Here is a 27,222-nt window from a genome sequence, read left to right as displayed (position 1 = left end):
CACTACTTGTGCTTTCTTCACAGGGAAATGAGTATTAGAAGTAAGAAATAAAATTGTGAATTGCTTCTCTTGCCAGTTTCTCCACCCTGCTGTTCATCTCTTTCATATTGAAATACAAGAACCAGTTTAAGGATATTTTTGTTTATCCAGTCATATGCATTGAAGAACATTTTTATGTCTGTGGTTGATTTTTTACTTTGGCTTATTGCGATTTTACTATTGACACTCTTTTTTTTTTTTCAATTTCAGTATAGCCAGATTTTGTTTCAGGATTTTTGTTTAGAAATTACTTAAGGAAGGAAGTATAACACCTAAGTGGAAGGAGAGATAGATATATGATGTCCCAGGTTCAGATTCAAAATTGTAAATAATTGATTCTACCTAAAATAAAGTATTCATTCATAGCAATCCCAACCAAGACACTTAGCATGCTTTTGTAGGGAAACTTGACTAGCAGGTTTCAAATTTACCAGAGAGAAAGTATCATAGAAGGCCTGAAAAAAAAAATATGTAAGGAAAATCTAACTGCATCTTTAGTATATGGAAAAGAAATTCGCTATCTCTATTTCCTTTCTCTTTTTGTTTTGTTTTGTTTTGTTTTCAGGAAATCACCCACCTTAAGGGTTTGAATGGAAATTGAACAGACATATTTGCCAAAATGCTTTAAAATTCTTTAAAAGGACCAGTTCCTTCTTTTAACTGTATTTCTGTTTAACTTGTGATTCTCCTCCCTCTAAATGAGGGAAGGACCTCCTGCTTTCTCCATCACAGGGGGCGGGGGGGCGGAGCATTCTCTAGAAGCTTGGATGTGAGCAGTGCCGGGCCAGTCTTGGGGAGGAGCTGCGTTACGGACAGACTTGGAGGCTTCCGCCGAAGAGAAGAAGCTTGGAGGTAATGGCTGTCGTAAAAGCTAGTTATTTTCGGAGATTTCTGGAAACTTTCGAGTAAAGGTGAGGAAAAGAAGGGACTGCTGCTTTGCAGTAAAGGGAAAGGAATGTCGTTTTGTGGGAGACTTTGTTTCTGTGAGGGAATTAATATCTGAATTTGGTATTCCTTCAGATATTTTAAAAGTTCACATATTGAAAGTGGGGGAGGTGGTGATCAGATTACACCTGCGGAAAAAATACTTCATGAGGTTACCAAAGCTAACTTCTGAATAGACCATTTTAGGTTTTAAACAAAAAGCAGTGGTAAGATGGGATAAATGGTGAAACAAAAGTTGAGAAATTAATCTTTCTTATTTTGACCAAAAAAAAAAAAAGATTGTGATAATCCCAAATGAAAAATGAACTTAGTTGGGGGTGTTGGGTTTTTATATTACTTTGGTTGTATTTTGTTTCTAACAAATCTTACTGTTGTGGTGGAGTTTATATAGTAATCTGAAGTAATCTGAAGTAATGTGTAACTGTGCAGATTTAAGTACTTCTGAAAATTAGGAGTTTGGTTATTTGTCAGGGGATACTCAGTGACTTAAAAGAATTGCTTTTTTATGGATGTTCAGAGGACCATATTTGTCTACATCTCTACCTATCAGAAGAATGATGTATTTCTAGTTTTACTATAATCTGAAAAATATCTGAAAAATCATAAGCTAAGGAATAATAGACATATGTTAACATAGTGAAACACAACAAACTGTGTGTCTAGCAATAAAAGATGTCTGGGGAAAAGAAGAAAGGAAATTTTCCACTTCTTCTTTCTTCCACATTTCACTTAACATGTATTACCTGTGTCAGCATAAAGAAGAGAATTTAAAACACGGAGGAACTACCTTCCCCCAAATGTGTAAGCGTATATAAACATGGAAAGATCTTCAAATATATGGGTGAGTAAATGCAATCTCAGATAGTACATTCTAGTATATCTATGATGAGGGAAACAGTCAAAGGGATTAGACTCAAATGTAAGAAGTAAACAATTCAGTGGTTGAAGTAATGATGGGCGTGTATTTTCTTCTTTAGATTTTATGTATCCTTAGATTTTTTGGAAACATGTAATGGAGCTGAGAGGGAGCAATCCGTTTTGTTACAGATATTTAAATAGACACCACATTCACTCCATTGTCTTTACCTGGAGGTGGATCTGAGAAGGCTGGTTATCTGGTTGCTTGGGGTTTTCTTGCAATTCTGATATTTAGACTATTGTCCAGATGGTGGTTCAAGCAGAAGGTATGTATTTGTATTTTGATGTACTCTTAGGAAATAATTCAAAAAATGTTTGAAACATATTATAGAATAGTCACATAGAATAGTACATCCATAATGTTGAATACTATGCAGCTGTGAAAAGACTAAGCTAATGCAATGAGCTAAATAATAAGATAAGGTGTCTATAGTATATTCCAAGAATAAACAAATTGCAGAATGACCTGCATCACATTAATATATGCCAGAAAAATCTGGAAATACGCATGCTACTTTATTATTTGGGGATATAGGTATAGTTGGAGACACAGAACACTTCAGTCTTCTATATATCATATTTCTCCATTTAAAAAGTCTTATTTTGAAAAGAGTAAGCTAGAATAATTTTCACTATGAAAAAATGGGATCAAATTTTAGAAATAGAGACAACCCTTGTAAAAGTAATTTGCAACGAGATAATGTAAGAAAATATTGATGTGGAGAGATGATCAAATATGTTCTTCTTTAAAAACCATGCACATTTATAAATATCTGGAGGAAAAAATCTAGAAATATAGAGAGCAAACCACTCTATTTTGACCATTATTGTGGAGATTTGCTTTCTTTGAAAAAAGATGAAGATATACAGTATGCATGAGACATATCATAATAAAAACATGAAAATCAGAATTATAATTCCATTTTTGTCTAACACAGTTCTTAAATTGAGAATGGAAAAATCTAGAAGCCCAAAAAGGCTACTGTCTGGATAATTAGTTCCCACCCTTCCCTAAGGCAGGGTATCTGCAGTTCTGTTTCTGGTCACAAGATGGCGCTTGCCTGGTGTCCTAAATTTTCTCCAGGCAACCATTTTTATGAAGTGGACAAAGCAATGAAACATATTTTTCATTAGCAGATCATGAGACTGTATGTGCAGTGTGATTTCAGTTCTGTTGAAATCTTTCACATATATAACAGAAAAAGGACCCACACGAGGACTGAGGTGAGAATTCAAATAGAAAGTATTTTTATTTAAGTAGCTACAAAGTTTAGATATAGAAGACACAAGGCAACTGTTATTTCCCTTCTTTCCTGTCCCCAAATCATACTTTTCATGAGAGAGCTTATTTTAGTATGAATCAAATCATAATAACCCAAAGGGTAATAAATATGGCATCTACATCACAGATGAAGTTTCACCTCCTTCCTGCGTTTCAGCATGATGGGCCTGAAAGTTTTGTCAGGGAAATTTCTTTACCCCTTTTCCATTTAATTGGTTTGATTCCTTGTCTCCCCTGGAACAGTCTAGGTTGATATCAGAGATGCACATGACCTGAAGGATCTGCATGTGATGCCAGTTGAGCCCCAGAAAGGCAGTGCGACCTCAGAATTGCTGAGCAGAAAAAAGACTGCTGGAGAAGTAGCTGGAGTGAGAATCAAGACAACCAGATCACAGGACTGGACCTTCCATAATCCACGTGATACTGGGTAAAGTTCTTGTTTCATGAAATACTTCACGTGAAAAACGTGTTGAGAACTTAGGGTGTAATTTGTTTTGCTTCCCACTGTAACCATAGCATTTTGAATTAAAAGCCACATTTCAGGGACACCTGGGTGGCTCAGCAGTTGAGCATCTGCCTTTGGCTGGGGTCATGATCCCACGGTCCCGGGATCGAGTCCCACATGGGGCTCCCTGCATGGAGCCTGCTTCTCCCTCTGCCTCTGTCTCTGCCTCTCTCTCTGCATCTCTCATGAATAAATAAATAAAATCTTTAAAAAATAAATAAAATAAAAGCTACATTTCATATTAAAATTATGTCAGGTCAAAAATTAGCAGTACAATTTATATTGTTTCCCATCCTGTAATTAAGAGTCATAGCTTCTTGTTTGGAGGAAAAAATCTCATCTGTTAAACCACTGTGAAGAAAACTGTGCAAGAGTCTATTCAGGTATCTACCTGAGATTTTAGCCCATGGCCTGACTCTCCATTCCTTGACACCACATACTAGATAACATAGTTACAGATTCCCTAATACCTGCTTAAAGTCTTCTGACCTTAGACATCTGTATACTCTCTTGAATAGCACCTTATAGTGGTTTGACATTTAATTCGTTCCCAACAGCCGTCACAATTCTCTCACTCCCTAAAGTCATACACTTAATGAGGTTGATGCTGAGCCCTATGATCTTTGTCCATGAGATTGCTTTGGACCAGACAGGACAGCACCAGCTGCATAGAAAACCTAAAGCCGAACATTCCCTGGTGATAACCCAGTGGGGTCCCAATGGCCCAAATTATCCAGGAACACAAATAATGTCTGATACTGCCAAAGCCTCTCATGCATACATTCCCTTTTTATGTTACAATATAAATAATAAAGAGGATATCGGGTTTATTATCATAATACTTCTTTTCTGTTTTTGTTCCTTTCCCCCAAAATATATCCCATGTCTCTAACCTTGGTCAATACTATTTATTCTTCTGATTTTTATCTTACCTTCATTCTCATTGTCCACATTCTTTCTGCTTAGCAAAAGTAAATTCTTTATCCAGTCCGTTTTCTTGTCTTCTGTGTTTTAATCTAACTCAGTTGTCACTCATTGAAAATATTTTATTCAGGCTATTTTGTGAAGTTTCAGAAGGATAAGTGGTTACTGCAGGTGAAAACCATTTACTAGCCCTAGGAAGAAGTTAGTGGTTCTTTAAAAACACCACTTCTCTAGAAACACAGACAGCTAAAACCAAATAAGTGACATAAGGATTTTCCTAGCATATTGTATATCTCTTGATTGATTTCTTGTCTCTATCTGGTGGCACTAATTGAGCATGTGCAAAATCAGTTTCTCTGTGGTTAAATTAGGACTTCTTTTGCCCCCTTTCCCATACTTCCTGTCTCATCTGCCTCTTACTACACACTTAAAACAGGTAACAAACTCTTTTTTTTATTGTGCTATTAAATATGATTTAATATTTAGACAGCCTAGGTTAATATCAGAGATATGTGTGACTCATGCATCTTTCTAAACTATGCTCTGTAGTGTGGGGAGATAACAACTTAGCATAGTTGTCAGAGATTTGATATTTTTCTCTCCACTGAGCTAATGAAGGTCTCAAACCCACGACTGCCTGCCTGCCTGCCTGCCTGCCTACTTGCCTATTCAAACCCTTCAAAAATGTGACTGTCATAATGCCTCCATGACAAATTCTTAAAAGCTAGACATTGGAGTCTGCCAACAGAAATCCATATCTCCTCACCAAAGACCCTTTGATATCCTTTATTCAGGTTGGTTGTGAAAACTCAGAATAATTTTCACCCAGTCTGATCCTGCTGTTATATGTCTCTGGAAGAATGGCTTTTTCTTTCTTTAGAGGCCTCAATGCAAACAGTGTTTTTCTCTTGTTTGCTAATTACAGGAAGAGCTGTGTCATACTGCAGCTCTATTTCTCCAACCTGAATAGTCAGAGGTGGCAGGAGGCAGGAGTTGTGTTTACTTGTTCACTGTGCTAATGGATGGGGTTGTGAGGGTCTTAGATATATATATATATATATATATATATATATATATATATATATATATATCTTTGTTTTTACCTAGCATAACATTATCTTAAGAGAACTAACCCCCTGAACAATCTATTGGCACTGTGTAGGTTTTAGCACTTCCCGGGAAACAACAGGTCTAAGTTAAAAAAATCTAAATTTAAATATTACTTTCTTGAATATTTTGTGAACACGAAAGCCCAACAAAAGAGGATAGAAAGATGATTTTCCCATATTGAAGTAGAAGTTACAAACAACAATAGCACAAGAACAAGGAATTGCCAAATGTAGATAAGGGTGGAATGAACTGGGGGCATTTGTCTATCCAACAAATGACTTTTGACTTTCAGTTCCTGCCCAGGAATAGCTGTACCTTTAAGGAGGGTGCTGCCGGGCCCTGTGACACATAACTACTCCATGGCCAAGTCAATGCTATCATGCAGACATGGTCAGGGCAAAAACATAGTGCAGCAAAACATTTTTTAATTTGTGTGTAGGAGTGTGGACATATGGGAAAGATGGAGAGTTTATAGATAAGTATGGTAGTTACTAAAGGTGGTCGTCATTCACCATTACGCTCACCAGAAGAGACATGAAATTACACAAGGCTCATTCTGGGGTTACATTCACCAGTTTCTTACAATCTGAATATAACTCACCTCATCCTTGGTTCTACCAAAAAGAGTCCAGATTCCAAGCCCAGGAGGCAGTGAATACTGGTGGAGAGAGAACACATCCCTTTGTTTCAGAGTCCGTTAGATTTTGGCTTTAAATGTGTTTTGCCCTCTTCCCAGCTTCATGACCTAGCACATGAGCAAGAGCACCCATTTACTCATTTTCTGGTCTGCTGTCTATTGTCTCATTTCTTCGCGTCTTTGTAAGCTAAATTAGGTAGAAAAATCTCATTGCTGTTTATGTTTGCATCACTTTGATTATTAGGGAAGGTAAGTATCTTTCAATGCATAGTTCACTTTTAATTTTTATTTTGAATGTTTAAGTTTTGAGAGGCCCCAGTGAATAGCACTTTCCTTTCTCCACTGAACAGATTGTACAATCAATATAAAAGAAATATAGTTGAAGATGGGAGCCAAAATGTCAGCTTTTGTACAAGGGGAAGAGAAGTTGCAGGGCATTGATTATTGTGAGAATCAAGTAGGCCTTATAACACCACATTTAAACAAATCTACTGAACAGCTTAGAAGGTTTGAAACTGTACAAAAAGGAGGGGGTGGGAAGGGCACCTTTGTGGCTCAGTTGGTTAAACGTCTGCCTTTGGCTCAGGTCATGATCCCAGGATTTTAGAATCCAGGCCCACATCAGACTCTCCACTCAGCAGGGAGCCTGCCTTTCCCTCTCCCTCCCCCTGTCACTCTGTCTACTTGTGCTCTCTGTCAAATATGTAAATAAAATCGAGAGAGAGAGAGAGAGAGAGAGAGAGAGAGAGAGAGAGAGAGAAATTCATTATTGTAGTTGCATTACTTGAGTTTGCTCACAGGAAGTATAAATATTAGGAGCAGGGAAGAACTATTCCTTCAGAATATTGTGAATTGCATATTTATATCCTTTGCTCAAGTTTTTCCACCTTGCTGTATATTTATTATTCATTTGGAAGCACTACTTTAGATTAGAGATTTTTTTAATTGAAGATGGTCTTGTGAAGTTTGTTCTTCTGTTTTCAACTTTGGTTTATGTGTTTTTACTGGATTTTTAAAATTTCAGTATATTCAGATACATATGTATTTTCCTTTTAAGCATTTTGTTTGACGTTTTAAGGTTAAGGAATGACTGTACTTGAAAAGGAAAAAAGGGATCCCTGGGTGGCGCAGCGGTTTAGCGCCTGCCTTTGGCCCAGGGCACGATCCTGGAGACCTGGGATCGAATCCCACGTCAGGCTCCCGGTGCATGGAGCCTGCTTCTCCCTCTGCCTATGTCTCTGCCTCTCTCTCTCTCTCTCTGTGTGACTATCATAAATAAATAAAATTAAAAAAAAAAAAGAAAAGGAAAAAAGTAGAAAACATTCTGAAGGATAAATGAGGCAGCCCGAGTAAAAAAAAAAGAGAGAGAGAGAGAGAGAGACATACCATGTCCCAGGGCCAGAAGAATAAAATTGTAGAGATTTAATTCTTCACAAGATAATATATTAATTCACTGCGATCGGAAAGGAGGACTAACAGGTCTTTTTTTTAAATATAATTGATTTATTCATGAGAGACACAGAGAGAGGGGCAGAGACATAAGCTCCCCTGCAGGGAGCCTGATGTGGGACCCAATCCCAGGATGGTATCATGACCTGAGCCAACCAGGTGCCCCCTAAAAGGTCTTTTTGTTGGGCAATGACCAGCTGGGTCTTAAAATCTTGTAGAAATAAGGTGCCAGAAAAGGCAAGAAAAATATGCAAGAGCTATTTTTAACTGGGCCTTTATTTTATGATGAAGGGATTTGCTACATCTTTTCAGGAAATCACCTTACCTCTGTGGTTTGAATGGAAATTAAAGAGACACATGTTGCCATTTCACTTTCAAGTCTTTTAAAAATGAACGTTTTTCCCCTTTAAGTGAATTTCAGTTAACTTGGCGATTCTCCTCCCTCTAATTGAGGGAAAGGCCCCCTACTTTTCCCATCACAGGGAGGGGGCGGAGCCTTCTCTGAGAAGCTTGGAAGTGAGCTGTGCCTGGCCAGTCTTGGGGGAGGGGCTGCATTTCACGAGGCTGCAGCTGACAAGAAGCTTCAAGGTAATGGCTGTCTTAAAGCTACTTATTTTCTGGGAATTTCTTCGGGGGTTTGGTGTTACGGTGAAAAAGAAAAAAACAACAACAACAACAACCAGACATTGTTGCCTGGGAGAGGTAGAAATGGAATACGGTTTGGGGAGAATTGCTGTTATGGTGACAGAATCAATCCCATGAAAATTTAGTTTCTCTCGATATTTTATGAAGTCCACAGTGTGGGAATGGGCGATCAGATTACAGTTTCTAAATTAAGACTTAAGCGAGAGGCATGCTGTTCGTGTTAATTTTTACATGGCATTCCATGTTTCTATTTTTGTTATGGATTGTGTTATATTTTGATGTAAACATTTATTATTCTACACAAAAAGTAACTGATTGAAAAACGTAAACATCAAAAGTGATTGACACATACAACACAAATGTAAATGTACAGGGACGAATGTGGAAGGGATTCAGATATTCTGTTGAGTGATAACATTTGTGGAAAATATATGCTTTTTCCTTAAAGAGAACTAGACTCCCATGTTTACAGTCATCATCTCTGAAGTGTTCAGATTACTAGGGATTTCAAAATACATTTTTATTTGGTTTCAGCATTTTTAGAACTGCTTGATTCTGTGATTATTTTTATAATGAGAAGAGCACAATGAAGCTGCAACAGTGTCCCTGATTGGTTTCAGACACATAAACATTCACAGACACAATGACAGACATGCAAACATACCCCCCTTGTCTTTTGCCAATAGTGGAAATTTTCCTGGACCTGATCAGGCGTGTAGCCTGGTTGCTGTGTTGGCTACCACCCTGCATGTGTCCTCCTTGCAACTCATTCTTTCAGACCACAGGTATGGCTGTGGTCAGCAAGAACCATTTTCCTATATCTATTAAGTTTATTTGTGAGACAGGGTATTTGCATTATTTCTATTAAGCAGTTTTAAAAATATTATGTGGCACACTGCATCCATACAATTGAATGTTACATAGTATGAACATGTAGTGATTCAGAAAATGTCTGAGAAGTAGTATTAGGTGAAAAATGGAAATTGCAGAATGTCAAGCACTGTATTGTGTCCTTTAAACGTAAAAGACTGCTTTAAAAAAGTATGTATAACAAAAATCACAAAAAATATAAGGCTACCAGCTAATGGGATTGCGTGGTTGGAGACATAAGACAGTCTTTTCTATCTCTGTGTCAAAATGATCTTCAATATATATTTAGTCATTTTTTAACAGTAGCAGAAAAAAGTTTGAGCTAAAATGTTATAAATTAGAAAGGGAAATTACATTTGAAGTGATTCATAAAAAAATCACAATGAGAATACTTATTGGGAAAAACTTTCAAACCATGTGCTTCAGCATGGTAAAAAACTGGTCTGAAATTACATGCATTCATGTGTATTTGTAAATAAATATTATGGAAAAATATCCAGGAAACAATAATATTAATTATTTTTCTAGAATTATACTTTCTTTTTACAAATCACATCTTTTCAATTTTTAGTAAGTATGCAACTTTTTATCAGACCATTGGAAGTAGGACATCAGCATTCTATTTTTTGCATAATGCATAACAAAACTCTAAATTTGAGCATGGTATATTCTAGAAGCCTGAGAAAACTGCTGGCTTGGCAGCATATAGTTTCCCACCCTTCCATAAGAAGGATCTGGTAGTAAGAGTTCAGTTCTGCAACTGGTCACAAGATGGCGTTTGCCAGATTTTCCACATTTTCTCCAGGCAACTTTATGAAGTGTGCAAACAAAGCCATGAAACATATTTTGTATTACCACACAATGAGACAGCATGTAGAGTGTGATTATAGCTCCATTGAAGAAAACTGTATGTGTCTAGAGGAAAAAGCTGCACATAAGGACTAATGTAAGGACTCAGCATTTTTTAAAAAGCAATTACATAGAATCTGGCCTATGGAAAACACAAGGCAGTTGTTATTTCCTTACTCTTCTGTCCTCACCTCACCTCACCTCATCTTTTCCTAATAAAGATAATATCAGCATGAACCAAATAATAACTGTGTCGTAGAGAGCATTTCAAATAAGAACAAAAAAAGACTATAAGCATTGCATCTATATCATAGATGAGATTTTTTTCATTCCTGTGTTTCAGAATGACAGGCCTGCTAAAATTTTGTAGGGAAGTTTTTTACACCTTTTCCATTTAATTGATTTGATTCCCTGTCTCCTTTGGGACAGCCTAGGTTAATATTGAAGATACACATGACCTGGGCAATCTGCATGTGATGCCAGTTGAGCTCCCTAAAGGCAGTGCAACTTCAGAAGTTCTGAGCAGGGAAAAGGCTCTGTGGGACAAGCACCTAGAGTCAGAAGACAACCAGACCCTCAGACCAGATCCTCCACGATCCACGTGACATTTGGTAAGTACCTTACCATTTCATGTTAAAAGATGGTTGAGAATATGTAGTACAATTTATAATTTTTCTGGCTCAGTAGCCATCACATTTTAAATTATGAATCATAAATTCTAGTGTTAGGCAAGATTTATCTTAAACTCCTATAAAAGAATTATACAAATGGAAGACTTGGAAGTCTCTGCCAACTACCTGACTCTCAAGAAAGCCTTGAAAACTATCCTGATATTCAATAGGCATTATGGCAGTTGTTCCAAATATCTAACTCCTAAACTCATCTTCTTAATGAGGTTATTGTACTGTTGTCTGAGTCCCAGAGACACAAACCGCAGTATCTGTGTCTGACTGCCTTGGGTAGATAGGACGACATTGGCAGCTTTATAAAGTTGAAATTACCCAAGGGGTTCCTGGGTGGCTCAGTTGGTTGAGTATCCAACTCTTGATTTTGGCTCAGGTCATGATCTTGGGGTCATGAGTTGGAGCCCCGCATCAGGCTCCACACTCACAGCAGGGTATTTGCTTCTCTCCCTCTCCCACTGCCACTCTCTACGTAAAATAAATAAATCTGTAGAAAAAAGTTAAGATTGCCCCAGAATAAACATCAAGAGGCCCCAAAGTATCAAATAATAAAAATGGTGTCCCAGCACGTTCTCCAACACCCCTCCGCATCTCCTACCATACACACCCTCAGTCATTTCTTATATATAATAGGTATAATAAGGATTTCATAGTGGGACATTATAGAACTACTTCTCTTTTTTCTGAATTTTCAAATATTTTTCCCCAAGTGCAGTATGTTTCTTTGGTGCCAGGTATATATATTCATCTTTTTGTATGTCTTTTCCATTTTCCTTTGTCCACCTTCCTTTGCCTTTGACAACAGAAATCCCCTTGCTTATTCTCTTTTCTCTTTGCCTTCCCATTAAGTGACTTTATTTTTTTACTATATCCCATTCAAAATTACTTACTCAAGCTTCCTCACAAGTTTTCAGGAGGATATGTATAAACACTGCATGAGAAAACTATTTAGTAGCCCTAAGGCAATAGAGGCCTCTAACATCACAGTTATTGTGGCTACCTGGGCAGTCAAATGTAGTCCAGTGACCTAAGGATTTTTGTCAGCGGTTCAGAGGTCACTGAATGATTTCTAGTCTATAGCCAGATGTACCAGTGAATCTCACACAAACACACACACACACACACACACACACACACACACACACATTCAGGTCTTCGGTAATTCATTTTGAATTTCGGTGATTTTATTTTGCCTTTCTTATGTTCTTATCTATTCCTTGATACACACATTATGACTGTTGCTGACCTTTTACAAATTATTTTAACTGATCCTTCTCTTTGTTAATCCCAAAAAGAACACTATAGTTTAGTCTCTCTACTTCAATACTCAGATTGCCATACTTACAACTGAAAAAAAAAATACTCAGATTTCAGGACAGCTTTGTTTGCTTTGTGCTATAATGATGAAGTTGTGAGGTCCTCATCAGCCTTTTCTTTATTTTATTTCTTTTGATATATTTCCCATCCCATCATCCTGAATCTTAATTTCGTAGCAGCTTTAGCCATTGACATGGTGTAGGTCTTGGCATTACCTGGGGAATACAAAATCACCAGACATGGCAGGTTTATCTTCTTGTGACCTCTAAGTCCCTATTTGTTTGGTTTTTTTTCTTTCTCTTTTCTTCCTCTCTATCATCTTCACATATGTTTGGCCAGAGTTGATGGAGTCCCTTTGGCTCTGGCAATGATTCACTATCTGACTAGTCTTTTTCTTTCCTGGCCTTTTCATTATTAGTAAGTTTTCTTCTGATGTTCTTCCTCTTGAAGTGTGCTGGCATTCAGCCAGTGAATATTAATAAGATTTTAACTTTGTTTATAGCTAGTTTCAGCTATTTGTGCCTATGCCTTAGAGATCATTCAATATTCTGTATATCGATTATGTATCTACAATTCTTTGCTTTACCAGTGCTCATGTCCCCCTCATGGTTTTTATGAGTGTTCTAACTGAACCATTTCCACCCTTTTATATGAATCTTGTACACTAAAAATATTGATATTTGCTTATTCTATAACCATGCTGTCTCTCATATGTTATTTGGCTTCTGCTTTCTGACTGAGGACATAATTCTCAACCAGATGTCTGTCTCCAGGTCATAACACTTGGCTTCTACTCCTTCCTTTCTTTCCATTCACATAGTTGAGTGGTATGTGAGAACTTCAGTGTAGTTAAAGGCTCTGCCATAGGATAAGCTTCACAAACTGTAAGGTGCTGATGTCATCTGGATTCTTGACATTTGTCCCGTGTTAGCTAACTTCTAATGAAAGAGATATTCAGTGAGTATATAAATTTACAGAAAGAGACACATAACTGCATTAAAAGTCATGTATCTTATGTGAGCCCTCCAACATTTTAAAGTAAGTTCAGAAATATAAGTTAGCAAAACTTAAAAATATTAAAACAAATTGAATTTCTAACATATTCTTTTTATTCTCCAGAAGATATTTTTACATGTACCTGGTGGTACCCACAACCTTTTTTGGTAATCATGATCCAAAGTACAGATCACACTCCTATATGCACCCCCATTGCTCTCACAGTAAAATACAAACTTTTTATATAAGTCATATTCTGATTTTGGATGCCTTTTTAAAGCTCAAGTTTATTGAGGTATAATTTACACAGAGTTAAATTCACTCTTTTAGGTGTATAGTTTGAAGAGTTTTGACAAAGTCTGTAGTCATGTAATGACCAATAGAGTCAGGCTATAGAATATTATTATAATTCCAAATTGTTCCCTCTTGTCAGTACAAAATGTTCCCTTATAGTCAGTACTCTTTACCCTGATTCCTGGTGACCACTAATCTAATTTCTATCCCTATAGGTTTTTATTTTCCAACATATTTTATAAATGGAGTCGCATAATATATAGTTTTTTACTTCTATCTTCTTTCACAGAAGTAAAAAACTGATATTTTTTTCATGATGTTTCTGATATTTACCCATGTTGATATATGTATCAGTAGTAGTTTATTTGTTATTCTATTATTCTACAATTTGTGTATCTACTCACCAGTAGATTTGTAATTTTTGCTCATTATGATTAAAGTTGTTATAAACATTCTAGAGCAGATCTTTGTACATAAGTTTTTATTTCTCTTGAGTAAATACCTAGGAGTGAGATTCCTGAGTTATATGGTAAGCATGTGTCCAGCTATATTAGAAACTGCCACACTGTTTTCTGAAGTAACTGTGGTATCTTGTATTTTCAACAGCAATGTATGAGTTCCAGTAGCTCTGCATCATTGCCAGCAGTCGATACTATTAGTTTTTTTTCTCTTTGTAATATTAGCCATTCTTATAAAGGTGTTAGTGATGTCTTATTGTGGTTTTATTTGCATACCCTTAATTACTGTGTTGAGCATCTTTCAATGTGTTCATTTGATATTCGTATGTCTTCTTTGATGATGGTCTTTTTATATTGGGTGTCCATTTTTCTTGGGTTGTTAATCTTGTTGGATTATAAGAAGTTTTTTAATATTCTGAATAAAAGTTCTTTATTAGATATGTGTTTTGCAAATATATCCTCCTGTAGATTTTCAATTTATTTTTTAAGAGAAGTTTTCAGGTCCAATTTATCAAATTTTTTATGGTGTACACTTGTATCTTAATAAATCTTTGTGTAAATGAAGGTCTCTAAGGCTTCCTACTTTGTTTTATACTAGAAGTTTTATAGTTTCCACTTTTACATTTAGGTCAGTAATTCATTTTGAGGTAAATTTTGTGTATGGTCTTAGGTAAGCAGTCAAGATGAATATTTTTACATATGCTGTCCAATTTTTCCAGCACTGTCTGTTGAAAAGACCATCATTTCTCCATTTAATTACCATTGTCAAGAATCTGTTGACCATATTTGCTGGTCTATTTGTGTTTTATTTATCTGTATATCTATTTTATACCAATAATATACTATAATAATTAGTAACTGATAACTAATAATATACTTGGTTGCTATAGTCCCTTTTTTAGAGGAGGGAGAGGAGCAGAGGGAGAGGGGGAGAGAGAATCTTAAGCAGGCTCCATGCCCAGCACAGAGCCCGACAGAATCTCACAACCCTCTATCATGACCTGAGCTGAAATTAAGAGTCAGACAATTAAGTGACTGAACCACTCAGGCCCGCCTTGATAGCTTTAGTCTTAAAATCAGATAACATGAATATTCCACTTTGGTATTTCTTCCTAAAAGTAGTGTGCCTATTCTGGTTCCATTATTTTTCCATATACACTGTAGAGATATCTTTTTAATTTCTACAAAAGGTCTACTGGGATTTTGGTTGAGATTGCAATCATTCTGTAGATATATTTGGAGAGACGTTACATCCTAAACATAGTTGATCTTTCAGTCAATGAACATGATATATTTCTTCACTTATTTAGGTCTTCTTTAATATCTTTCAATAATTTTTGAGGTCTTTGGCATACAAATGTTCACATATGTGTTAGATTTGTCCTACTTTAGTATTTCCTGTTTTTATGATGCTTTAAATGGTACTTTTTAAAACTTCCAAATTTTATTATATAGAAATAAATTATTTTATATTGACCTTATATCTGATGATATTGATAAACTTCCTTACTAGGTCTAATAGCTTTTTTTGGTAAATTCATTGGTATTGTCTACATGGATCATCATGCCTGCAAATAAAGACAGTTTTATGTCTTCCTTTCCCATATGTATGCCTTTAATTTACTTTTCAGGCATTACCGTATTGGCTAGTGTCTCCAATATTGAATAGTAGTGGGTGAGAGTAGACTTCCTTGCTTTGCTTCTGATTTTAGGAGAAGAACATTTCTTGTGCCATCATTAAGTATGATGTTAACTTTAGGCTTTTTAATAGATACCCTTGATCAGATTGAGGAAGATCCATTTAATTCCAAGTTTTCTGAGCTTTTTTATGAGTGTTTATAGTATTGTGTCAGATGCTTTTTTCTGCATCGAGATGATCTTCTTCCTCCCTGTAGTCTGTTGATATGGTGAATTACATTGTCCTGTCCAGCCTCAACCTTAGGGAGGCCCTATGCAACTGAACCTTGAGGCTTGTGCTTTCTCAGAATTCTTTCCTCTCAGCATGGGAGAAAACCTCTGATTTGTACCTGGAGTTGGTCTTTGGTGAGAGATACATCCCTGCCCCTTCCTCATCAGTAGCTGACCATTACTTTTTATTCATGTAGAACCCTCAGCCTAAGGGTTTCCTGCCCCACCTCAAGGGCAGAAATTTTTCTACTTCTATACTCCCCCTGGCCCCACCCTCCTCCAGCAGCAAAGGATCTCTTCTTTTGTCCTGGGAATGGGAAAGTTTTCTGTCTCCCCCTCCCTGGACACATAGGTTTTGCTTCTACCCCTCCCCAAGAAGCAATGGATTTTTATCAGTGCCCAGGAGGGGAAGGTTTGTTGCTTCTCCTCTAGTGCTTTAAGGTTTTTGCTTCTCATAGTAGAAGGGTTTGGATAAGTGTGTGGGGCTGTGTGTCTGTCTACCAACAATAGCTTATTGCCTCCTGCACCTCATCCACTGACATAGGCTCTTTTTGATCTCCTGCTTTGTCCCTAATCATGTATGCTGCTTCTGGTTAAGGACTGTGAAAAAGAATTTGGCAGTGAGTGAGTGTATAAGTGTCTGGGATGTCAAATATTCCAAACTACAATAGCCCATTAAGAATGAAAAACTTCATTAAAATTTCAGCTGATTTCTTTTTACCTGCTTGCATGACAGCCACCTCTGTCCCATGCTTTGCCAAAGGTGAAACACTGCATGTGTCCCTCTTTAATGGGGCTGATCTCCCTTTGTAAGTCAATTTACCAGAGTTTTCTGATGGAATCATGGAATTTTACAGTTTGTATATCGTCTAGATTTTTATCATTGTTTACTTACGGGTGACACTCTCTAGTCATTTTTTTATAACCTAAGTGGAAGTAGAACTGGTACTTTCTAATAATGTATGTATGGGTTATTTTTTCTCTGTTATTAGATATGCTTTAGGAAGAAGCAGATGATTTCTAAAGCATATTTATAAAAGTTGATTTTTATATAATGGTTACTAAATTTTTCCACTTAAATTTTATTTTTAAAATTATGATCAGTTAAAATCATAATTTATAGTATCATATATAATACATGACACTTATTTGGATTTTACACATGTATAGAATCATATAATCACTACCACAGTCAGAATTCAGAAGAGTTTCATTACCCCACAACTTTCTATGCTGTCCTTATATATAGTCACACCTTCCCCCTCCCTATAATTCCTGGCAGCCAATGATCATGTCACCATCACTATAATTTTCTCTTTTTGAAAATGTTGTACAAATGGAATCATACAGTATTGTGGTAGACACAACCTAAGTGGCCCACCTCCTTCTGTAATTCCCCCTCTTTAGAAGTGTGGGCAGAACCTGTGACTTGTTTTTCTAATCAATAGATGGTATGTCACTCCCATAACTATATTAGGTTATGTAAGACACTTTTATGTTAAATTAGATGCAGAACCAGGCACAAGATTTTAAGTTCCAGTGACTCCCAATACATAACTATTTAAAATTCATTAATTAATTCACCTATTCATACAGGCACTTTTACAGAGCATTTTCCATTTGCAATGAGATAGGTACAATGTATTTTAGTGATTATGAGCATGGACTCTGGAGTCAAAATATCTGGAGTAAAATTCCATGCCCATGCACAAATACTCTCTAGATATTCTGGTAAATATTTGTTAACCTCTAAAGCCTTATCTATGAAAAGGGAATACTCATAATACGTAACAGGAGTTTGTGAGGATCAAGGGAGATCATGTATACAGAGCACCTGGCAGAGTATGTGGCACATGGTTAAAAACACTTCTGGGGGCAGCCCCAGTGGCTCAGCGGTTTGGCGCCGCCTTCAGCTCAGGGGGTGATCCTGGAGACCCAGGATCGAATCCCACATCCCCTGCATGGGGCCTGCTTCTCCTTCTGCCTGTGTCTCTGCCCCCCCCCCCATGTCTCTCATGAATAAATAAATAAAATATTTAAAAAAAAACACTTCTGGCTTCTACAGTCTTTGACATTATTATGAATAATACTACTGTTGTTATGTAGAATGAGTTGGTAATGAAACTCTCCTCCATGACATAACCATCTGATTATTAAATGAGATAATATGTCAAGTGCTGGGAACAGGTTTAGATAGTATTATATCTATAATTATTATCTATCTTCATTATAATAACAGTAGTAGTAACAGCTTTTGTTATTATTGGCTATCATTCTTCTCCCCTTCTTTCTATAGAAGAGTGAAATGTAAAATATTATCCAAAGAATTATTTTTTCCTTTGCATTTTGTTTGGAAAATAGTAAGGGAGTGTAGCATTTCCTGATTTATGTGCAATATAGAAAATAGACAAATAAAAGAAATTATGGTTTTGATGTAATGATTGTACTTTAGTTGCATTTTTTTCCAAACATGTGAAATAAGAAGACAGAACAAGAAGTATTTCATTATAAAATATATAATTGATTATATTTCTTTATTTAAATAAAGACATATTTACTTTGGCCTGATGATCCTCTTTAAATTATATAGAAATATTTTGAAAGCTTTAAAAAGATTAATTCTGTAATACAAATGATATTATTTTTGTCAGTGATTGCAAAATCAACTATTTTGGCCTGCTACTAGAAAGACTGGAAAACACAGTAACTTGGATAAGATAAAGTTTATTGTGTCACTAAGTTAAAGTGATTGGAATGAGCTGGCCCCATTATTCAGGGGTTCAGAATTTTTCATCCCTAATGAGTTGCATCCTTTCTCACTTGGTCCAGAATGACTAGATGAATTATATCATGGTCAAATTCTAGGGAGGAAGCAAGAGGAAGAGGGAAATCGAAAAAAGCCCAAGTTGGCTGTTTATCCTGCTTGGAGGTCCCTTCTCTGGAATCTTTACAAATATTTCCATTTACGTTCTTTGGCAAGAAATTCCATCATCTAACCATGGCTTATATAGTAAGGGAGTCTGAGAAAAGAAATATTTTAAGAGTTTATACTGCACCCTGAATGCACCTGGGGTTCTGCTAATGCAAACAGTGGACTTAGGGTGAGCAACTAGAAATTTCTGTACCAGTCATTATAACTATGATTTTTTTTACATAATAAAAGCTATGTTAAATACATTAAATAAATAAAAGAAATCTAGAAAAGATGGAAAGGAAAAACTTCTTGTGGCAGAGAGGATTCTATGGGGTTCACCAAACTGTTTCATTTTCCTCCTGAGTCACAGGGAGACTGCCTTCCCTGGTCTCTATGGTAGTTTTATCTAGTTGACTGTGACCAGCAGTGATGTTTGCCAGCCTTGCACCTAAAACCTGCCACAGGATTCTCCAGTCTCCCTCTTCATAAGATTGCTAGCCAGGTGCAAAGAATGCAATGGAGGATTTAAAGGCTAAAGAAGATGGTACAGCCATAGGATGGAAGAAGTTTGAATCTCTTAACGACCGCTTAGAGGAGTGATCCCTCCCCATTCTAGCCATTTGACGACCTACACTATGACATCAGGAAAATAAACTTCTGTGGCTAAGACTCTGAAATTTAGGAATTGTTTCTAGTACAGAACATTACATACTCTAATTATTAGAGTCCTCAATAATATGCCAGTCTAGATATAATTTTCATTAAATTATTGGTACTTATTGTTCCAGTATTAAAGCATACTTATTTATAAAGGTGGATTTTTCTAATATATATGTTCTATATTACATGATACAGAGGCCAAATAAAACAAGTCATCCTTAAATATCTTTATTCCCCAAATTATTATTAATGATATATAAAATTGGTTTTCTAAGTTAAATCAGAAACCTAAATTTAAAATCAATACAGGAGAATTTTAATGAAAAAAATTACAAAATACATTTCAGACATAGAAATAAACAAAGACATGTAAATTTTTTGACATGTAAATTTTTTAAAAATTAATTATCCCCACATGAATTGCCTGAGAGAAAAATACCAACAAAATAAAAGAAGGAATTTCCAGTTATTGATGAGGGTATGTGAAATGGGTATGTTTCTGCCAGACCAGTGATTTTTCTGCCTGTAGTCAAAAATATCCATTTTGTGAATAATTCTCTGAAACTTTCCTAAAGCATTCAGTAGAAGAACTGAATAAAAGGAAAAGACTTACTATGCCCTGAAAACAGAAAAACAATTTTTAAAAAAAAATTTTTTATTTTATTTATTTATGATAGTCACATAGAGAGAGAGAGAGAGAGGCAGAGACATAGGCAGAGGGAGAAGCACGCTCCATGCACCGGGAGCCCGACGTGGGATTTGATCCCGGGTCTCCAGGATCGCGCCCTGGGCCAAAGGCAGGCGCCAAACCGCTGCGCCACCCAGGGATCCCCCAGAAAAACAATTATAAAGAAGCCATTCTTTCTAAAATAATGTGCAGTTTTAGTGCATTCCCCATCAAGATCTTAATGAGCTCTCTTAATAGAAGTTTATCAGCTGGGTTATAAAATTTACCTACAAAGGTAAGGTGCCAGAGAGGCAAGGAAAAAGAAATATTAGGAATATTTTAAACTGGATTTTTGTTTTTTGCTAACAAAAACAGTTTGCTGTTTTTGGTAGTTTGCTAACCTCTTTTTTTATCAAAATATTGCACACCCTCAGAGTTGAATGTTAATTAAACAGACACTTGTTGCCATTTCAATTTAAACTTTTTTGGGGAAATACACCATTTCTGCCCTTTAACACTTCAGCGGTTTTATTTGGCAATTCTCCCTTCTCTAATTCAGGGAGGCGCCTTCTGTCATCCCCAACAAGGAGGGGGCGGAGCCTTCTCTGATAAGCTTGGAAGTGAGCTGTGCCTGGCCAGTCTTGGGGGAGGAGCTGCATTTCACCAGTCTGCAGCTGACAAGAAGCTTCAAGGTAATGGCTGTCTTAAAGCTACTTATTTTCTAGGGACTTCTCAGGGCCCTAGATTAAAGATGAGGAACATAGGGAGGGTGGTCTTAGAGTGGTGAGAATGGTATGTACTTTTGAGAGAATTGCTGAGGTTTTCAAGGAATTGATCCTTTGGAAATTCTCTATCTCCCAATGCTTTAAATGTCCACAGTAAGAAAAGGGGTGATCAGATTACAGCCTCTATATTAAAGCTTCTGTGCAGCATGGCCGTTCATGCTGATTTATTGACTTGGCATCCCATGTTTGTATTGTTAGATATTCTGGTTACTCTTTGAATTTGGAAGCATTTATTAATTGGCACACAAAAACGAAAGACAAAAATATTTGACCGCTTAGGGAAAAAGACTCCTGTGAATTGATTGCCACATAGGAGGGCTATGTATATGCAATCTGCACATGGTATGGAAAGGGGAACATGTATGTAGTCGAGTGAAGACATCTGCACATATATATCCATGTGTATATGTGTGATTGGAAGAAAATCCGGGAGGAAAAAAAAAAAATGCCATGGTAGCATTTCTGGGTGGTCAGGTGACTATTTTAATGTTACTTTTCAGTCTGTTTCAGCATCTTTATAGTAGATTTCCCCATGATTATTTTTATAATGATGAAAGAAAAAGCTGAAACAACATACCCATTTTGTTTCAAACACATAAGCATTCACAGACACATGCAGACATGCAAACATATCCCCTCTCCTTGTTTTTTGCTGATTGTGGAAATTTTCCTAGACCTGATCAAATATGTAACCTGGTTTCTGCGTCAGTTACCCTGTTTGTGTCCTCCTTGCAACTCAGTCTTCCAGACCACAAGTATGGTTGTGGTCAGCAGGGCTGTGGTCTGACAATGAGATAGAGTGGTTTATTTCTATAAGCACTTCTTAGAGTGATTAAACAGCTGGGTGTAGTCATACAACAGAATATACTATATATCTGGAGAATAGAAACAAAAGCTTCTACATCTAGTGATTTGAAATGTCTGAGAAAGAATATGAAATGAAAAAAGCAAATTATAGCATAGCATTTATCATGTGATCTCTCTTAAAATGAAATATGCTTGTTAGTGAAACATACATATACTACTACTGGACTTGCAACAAGTCCTGGAAAAACATGTCTGCCACAGTATTAATTGGGATTATTTGTGTGGTCAGAGAGACAGGGCTAGCTTTACTGCTCTCTATTTCAAATACTCTTACTATATATTTATTCATTTATTTGGTTTACATCATCAGGGAACATATTGACATAAAATATTGCAAATGTGGGAAAAACCTCATTTAAAGTAATTCATAGGGCACCTGGGTGGCTCAGTGGTTGAGTGTCTGCCTTTGGCTCAGGTCGTGATCCTGGGGTCCTGGGATTAAGTCCCACATCGGGTTCCCCACAGGGAGCCTGCTTCTCCATCTGCCTATGTCTCTGCCTCTCTCTCTGTGTCTCTCGTGAATAAATAAATAAACTTTTTTTAAAAAAGTAATTCATAAAAAAATCTTGTGGAAAATCCTTATTTGTATGGAATGATGTTCAAACTCTTCTCTTGAGATCTGACGTTGGTTTGAAGTGATATACATTCATTTATACATGTAAAAAAATCTGTAAAGGTAGAAAATATTCCTAGTGAATATTTGTATAGAGCTGTACTTTATTTTGCATATATCTTTTTATATCTTTTCCATTTTTAATCAGCTTCTGGATATTTATAACCAGAAATATTGCAGTTGAAGATATTATAATCCTGTTATAATCCTACACAACAAAACTCTTTAGCTTAGAACAAAAAATTATAGAAGCCTGGGAAGGCTCCTAGCTGGCTAAATGTAGTTCCCACCTTTCTTTCATGAGAAAGATCTGAAGGTGATGGAGGCCCTGTCTGCACTTCTTGGGAAGGCTGCAGTTCTGGTTTTGGTCACCAGATGGCACTTGCCAGGTTTCCTGAATTTCTCCAGATAACTATTTTTATGAAGTAGAGCGATGAAACATATTTTGTATTTGTGAACTGAGACAACATATCAAGTGGGATTAGAATTCTGTTGAAAAAGATATATATGTTTAAAGAAGTTAAAATTCACATGATGATCGATGTGAGGATTCAAACAAAGGTCTACAGTCTGGCTCATAATAGACATAGGGCAATTGTTACTTCCTTTCTCTCTTGTCCCCACCTCAATTTTCCTGAGAGTGATTATTTTAGTATGAACCAAGTAGCATAACAGTGTCAAACAGAGATAATTTGAAATAATAAGAACAAGAAGGAAGATAAATATGATACCTAATTCACAGATGAGATTTCATGTTAGTATAGCCTTCCACTGCTCTAGGTATATAACATTACGGGCACTAAAGTCCCACAGTATCTAATAACAGAATCGCTGACACACCACTGCAATCTCTTCCACCTTGCCATTAATGTACATAAATTTACTCCTTAATATTCAAGTGCAATAAACAAGTGCATGTTCTTGAATTTGAGATATTACAAAACCATTTCTCCATTTATCCCCCACCTCACGTTATGTTGTTTTCTCCTCGCCAAATATTGTTCTTTCTTTTACGTCTTCTCTGTTTGCAATTGCTCACCTCACCTCTGCTTTGGCAAACCAATTTTATTTTCTTATACTTTTCTTCTTTTCTTTTTCCCTATTCTAGTATCCTCCACATTGTCCCATTCAAACAACGTGTTCAAGCGCCCTTGGGAAACTCAGCTGGAGAAGAACAGGCCACACAAGCAGTATACCCTTTATGGTTCTAAGAAAAAAGAGGCTTTGATTAGAGTATTGCTTTTGGTAGAAACTGCCTTAGCGGTGTCAAGAATAGCCAGACACCTCAATCTCTGAATAGTAACCTCTTGGTACAAGTATCTAAATCATAATGGAAGCCGAGTATGTCCTGTGCAATTGGAAGGACCAGTTATGGCCGGCTAAGGTTTTGTCTAGATCTGAAATATCATCAAACAATAAGAGAAAAAAGACATTTTCCCTAGAAGTTCAAATACTCTCACTGGATGAAAAAATTAAAGTGGAAAGCACAGAAGCAAAGATTCTAAGTAAATCTCAAATTGAAGCCCTTGCTTCCTCACTAGCAGCACAGTCAGAAGGCAGTGATCTACCTATAGAGGAAACAGCCTATGAAAGGTCACTAAAAGTGGCACTGGATATTCTAAATGAGAGAACAAATGTGAGTCAGGCAAGCAGTTCAGACGAAGAAGCAACCACTACACTGTCTCAGAATGATCCACAAAAGCTTTCTGATTCATCCCCTCGTAAAAAGTATCGGAAGCATGAAGGAGATGAAGGAGACTTACTGAAGTGTCCTGAGGAAAGTGAAAATGCAGCATCCCTGTTAGTAGCTAACTTAGAGAATAATGATTCCCAGTATGATGATAAATCACAAGTGCATGCAACCATTGATGCTCTTCCAAGTGAAATGGAAACAAAGTTATCAGAAAACCCCAACTGGTGCGAAACTTTTCCTTCACTTTCAGAAGATGATGATGAAAAGGAAAGCAAGAAAAAGATTGATATCTCAACAATTATGCCTTTGCATTCCACAATCAAAGAGGAGGATGCATATATTAAAGATGAAAAGTTCACCCCAACTTTGCTGTCAGACACCTTCACTGTGCCCAAAGCAGTGAAAGAGGAGACACCAGACGTTTGCCCAGAGACCATGGCTGTTTCCACTGAATCCTCTACCTTCTCAGAGAATATTGAAGATCCTGGAGAGGGCCCCTCAAATCCGTGCTCAGATACCAGCCAGAATCAACCTGTGGAATCAGAAGCAGGTACCTCGGCATCCTCCCAGCCTTGTTCACAGGAATGTCAGGTTTCATTTAGTGCCTCTAACCATGCCCTGGATTATTCACTCCTTGTGAATAATGAAAGAGGTCTTCAGAGACTGGATTTTGAAGAACTTGGGGAAGAACTTCAAGCTTCTGATAAGTCAGCACAGGTAAATTCTCTCTCTTCCATATTAGATGACAATGAGGAAGATGAAGAACTTCCACGCTTTGTTTTTAATTATGAGCCTCGTTCATTTGAAACAGGAATGATAGTCTGGTTTAAATATCAAAAATATCCATTTTGGCCAGCAGTGGTGAAAAGCATCAGGCGAAAAGAGAGAAAAGCCAGTGTGCTTTTTGTTGAGGCAAGCATGAATCCTGAAAAGAGAGGCATTAGGGTGCCTTTTAGAAGATTGAAGAAATTTGATTGTAAAGAGAAACAAGCACTAGTGGAAAAAGCCAGGGAGGATTACAGTGAAAGTATTGACTGGTGCATCTCCCTGATTTGTGACTACAGAGTTAGACTAGGTTGTGGTTCTTTTTCGGGCTCTTTCCTTGAGTATTATGCTGCTGATATTAGTTATCCAATTAGGAAAGTAATCAAACAGGACACGTTTAGGAACTTATTTCCAAAGCTGCAAAATGAGAATCCTGCAGAACAGATGGTTGTGACTTCCCAGACCAAGAAAATGTCCTTCCAGAAAATTCTTCCTGACCGAATGAAGGCTGCTCGGGACCGAGCCAACAAGAACCTCGTGGACTTCATTGTGAATGCAAAGGGAACAGAGAATCATCTTCTAGCTATTTTAAAAGGCACAAAAGCATCCAGGTGGCTGAAGTCATTTTTGAATGCAAATAGGTTCACTCCCTGTATTGAAACATACTTTGAGGATGAAGATCAGCTGGATGAAGTGGTGAAATATTTACAAGAAATATACAAACAAATAGATGAAAAAATGCTGACTCTGATAAGAGATGATAAAATTAAATTTATCCTGGAAGTTCTTCTGCCAGAAGCAATCATTTGTTCAATTTCTGCTGTGGATGGATTAGATTACAAGGCAGCTGAAGCAAAGTATCTAAAGGGACCATCTCTAGGATACAGGGAAAGAGAATTATTTGATGCAAAAATCTTATTTGAAAAGAGACGGAAACCATTAACAAATGAAGCTCATTAAATCTCCTGAGAGTCCAAACCATAATGGGAAACTTTAGTAGATATTAGTTTTTAAAAAATTGCTCAACCATTCTAACATATATTTTCCAGATATGGGAGAGTTTGGGTAATGCGTTCACCTTTTTTTTGCCATCTCTAGGATTTGCGAATATTACTACATCTTTGTTTCCTTTTCTTACGCTTCTTCAGAGTCAGTTTTATTAACAGATACCAGCAGTTCTACTTTCCCATACATTGTTAGAATGCATAAATCCTAAATTATTTTTAAGGGAAAGTACTGTTTTGTTTTGGGTTTTTTTTTTTTGACATTTTTATGTCTATGCTGTATAGTTAAATACAGTGTGCACAATCATTTTAATATTAAAATTGCACTGGTGTTAGATATTAAGGGAGATAATTAGAAAAAAGTCTAAAGAACATCACTTATATTTTTTTGCTTAATTTTTATAAAATGTTGGGTTTTCTCTTAAGATAGTTGAATTATTTTTCCTGCCATGCTTATTTATTTTTGGAAAAGAAATAACTTTGAGACATGGAACCAAAGATAGAGAGATGTTTTGCTATATATTATAACTAACTGCAATTGCTTTTGCAAGAGAAACAGTCTGGAATTTGAAAATAAAGTTAATAGATTACCTGCATGCAGTCCATATGTGTGTGAGTAATATCTCAGCATGCAGAAAATAATTTTGGCAGCCTTGAACAGGATTGTTCATTTTACGTTTCCCTGAAATTCCATTTATGAGAGTGTCTGTAATTCAATAGCTGAATGGTTTCTTAAAACAGGCTTTCGGCTGTCTTTATTACTAACAGTGACTGTGTACCTTAATATAGCCTTCTGACCACATGTGGAAGGCAGCTAGAGTCATTGTATTCCTGGTCTGGCTACTCTAGATGAATGAGTCCAGGCTGATTGCTTTAGAGCCCATCTAGTTTGATATAAACTATAGAAAATGCAAGCACTTTGTTCTGAGTCTTGTATCTCTGAATACATAGTCATTTGTTTCAAACCAAGCAATCTTTATCATCCGGCTTATTCGTAAAATAGTTCTAGTTGGTACTAATAATATGATTGCCAAACAGTAAGTCATTCCAGGCTACTAGAAAGAGTAGATGGACCAGAATCTGTGAATTTGGAAATGGGCCACAGAAAAAGCCTCCATTTGAGGCCAATGTTGACAATTATCTGAGTATGTTTTAAAATACACAATTAAAAGTTAATGTTTGAAGCCAATGAATTGTTTATTCTAACTTGAAACAAGACTTCAGTGAGAATAAAAGGAGAGCTACTTTATTTTAAAACTTTGACATAAAAATAAATGCTAAAGCTTAACATGAACCTGTCTGCATTTTTACTGAGACAAGTGTCACTCTTGGGTTTTTATTATGTGTACACATGGCCACATGTTTATGTAAAATTTGCAGATGTTTGATGTTTCAATTTGCAATAAAGCTATTATATCTTTCACC

General features: G+C 36.5%; 1 protein-coding gene across 8 annotated transcripts; it reads left to right on the top strand.

Annotated features, from left to right (window-relative positions):
* Positions 1 to 795: 795 nt before the first annotated feature.
* On the top strand, positions 796 to 27,220 carry PWWP3B (PWWP domain containing 3B). Of its 8 annotated transcripts, none has more exons than XM_072817433.1 (7): positions 813 to 950; positions 2,032 to 2,168; positions 3,433 to 3,611; positions 8,221 to 8,397; positions 10,603 to 10,784; positions 20,630 to 20,762; positions 23,444 to 27,220. In XM_072817433.1, the coding sequence occupies exon 7, from the start codon at positions 23,666 to 23,668 to the stop codon at positions 25,751 to 25,753; it is 2,088 nt and encodes a 695-aa protein (XP_072673534.1). In that variant the 5' UTR covers positions 813 to 950; positions 2,032 to 2,168; positions 3,433 to 3,611; positions 8,221 to 8,397; positions 10,603 to 10,784; positions 20,630 to 20,762; positions 23,444 to 23,665; the 3' UTR covers positions 25,754 to 27,220. The 8 variants fall into 8 exon arrangements, with proteins under 8 accessions (XP_072673530.1, XP_072673535.1, XP_072673533.1 ...); XM_072817431.1 differs by having other exon boundaries at positions 3,428 to 3,611; XM_072817435.1 differs by lacking the exon at positions 2,032 to 2,168 and adding an exon at positions 1,737 to 1,825 and having other exon boundaries at positions 830 to 950; positions 3,428 to 3,611.
* The last annotated feature ends 2 nt before the right edge of the window (positions 27,221 to 27,222 follow it).

Source organism: Canis lupus, chromosome X, assembly GCF_048164855.1.
Source record: "Canis lupus baileyi chromosome X, mCanLup2.hap1, whole genome shotgun sequence".
Lineage (NCBI taxonomy): Eukaryota > Metazoa > Chordata > Mammalia > Carnivora > Canidae > Canis > Canis lupus.
Note: the sequence above shows the minus strand (reverse complement) of the source record. Positions and strands in the feature narration are given on the sequence as shown.

What these genes read in the sequence shown, in the direction of transcription:
- PWWP3B (XM_072817429.1), top strand. Translation starts at nt 23,666, where the DNA reads ATGGAAGCCGAGTATGTCCTGTGCAATTGGAAGGACCAGTTATGGCCG.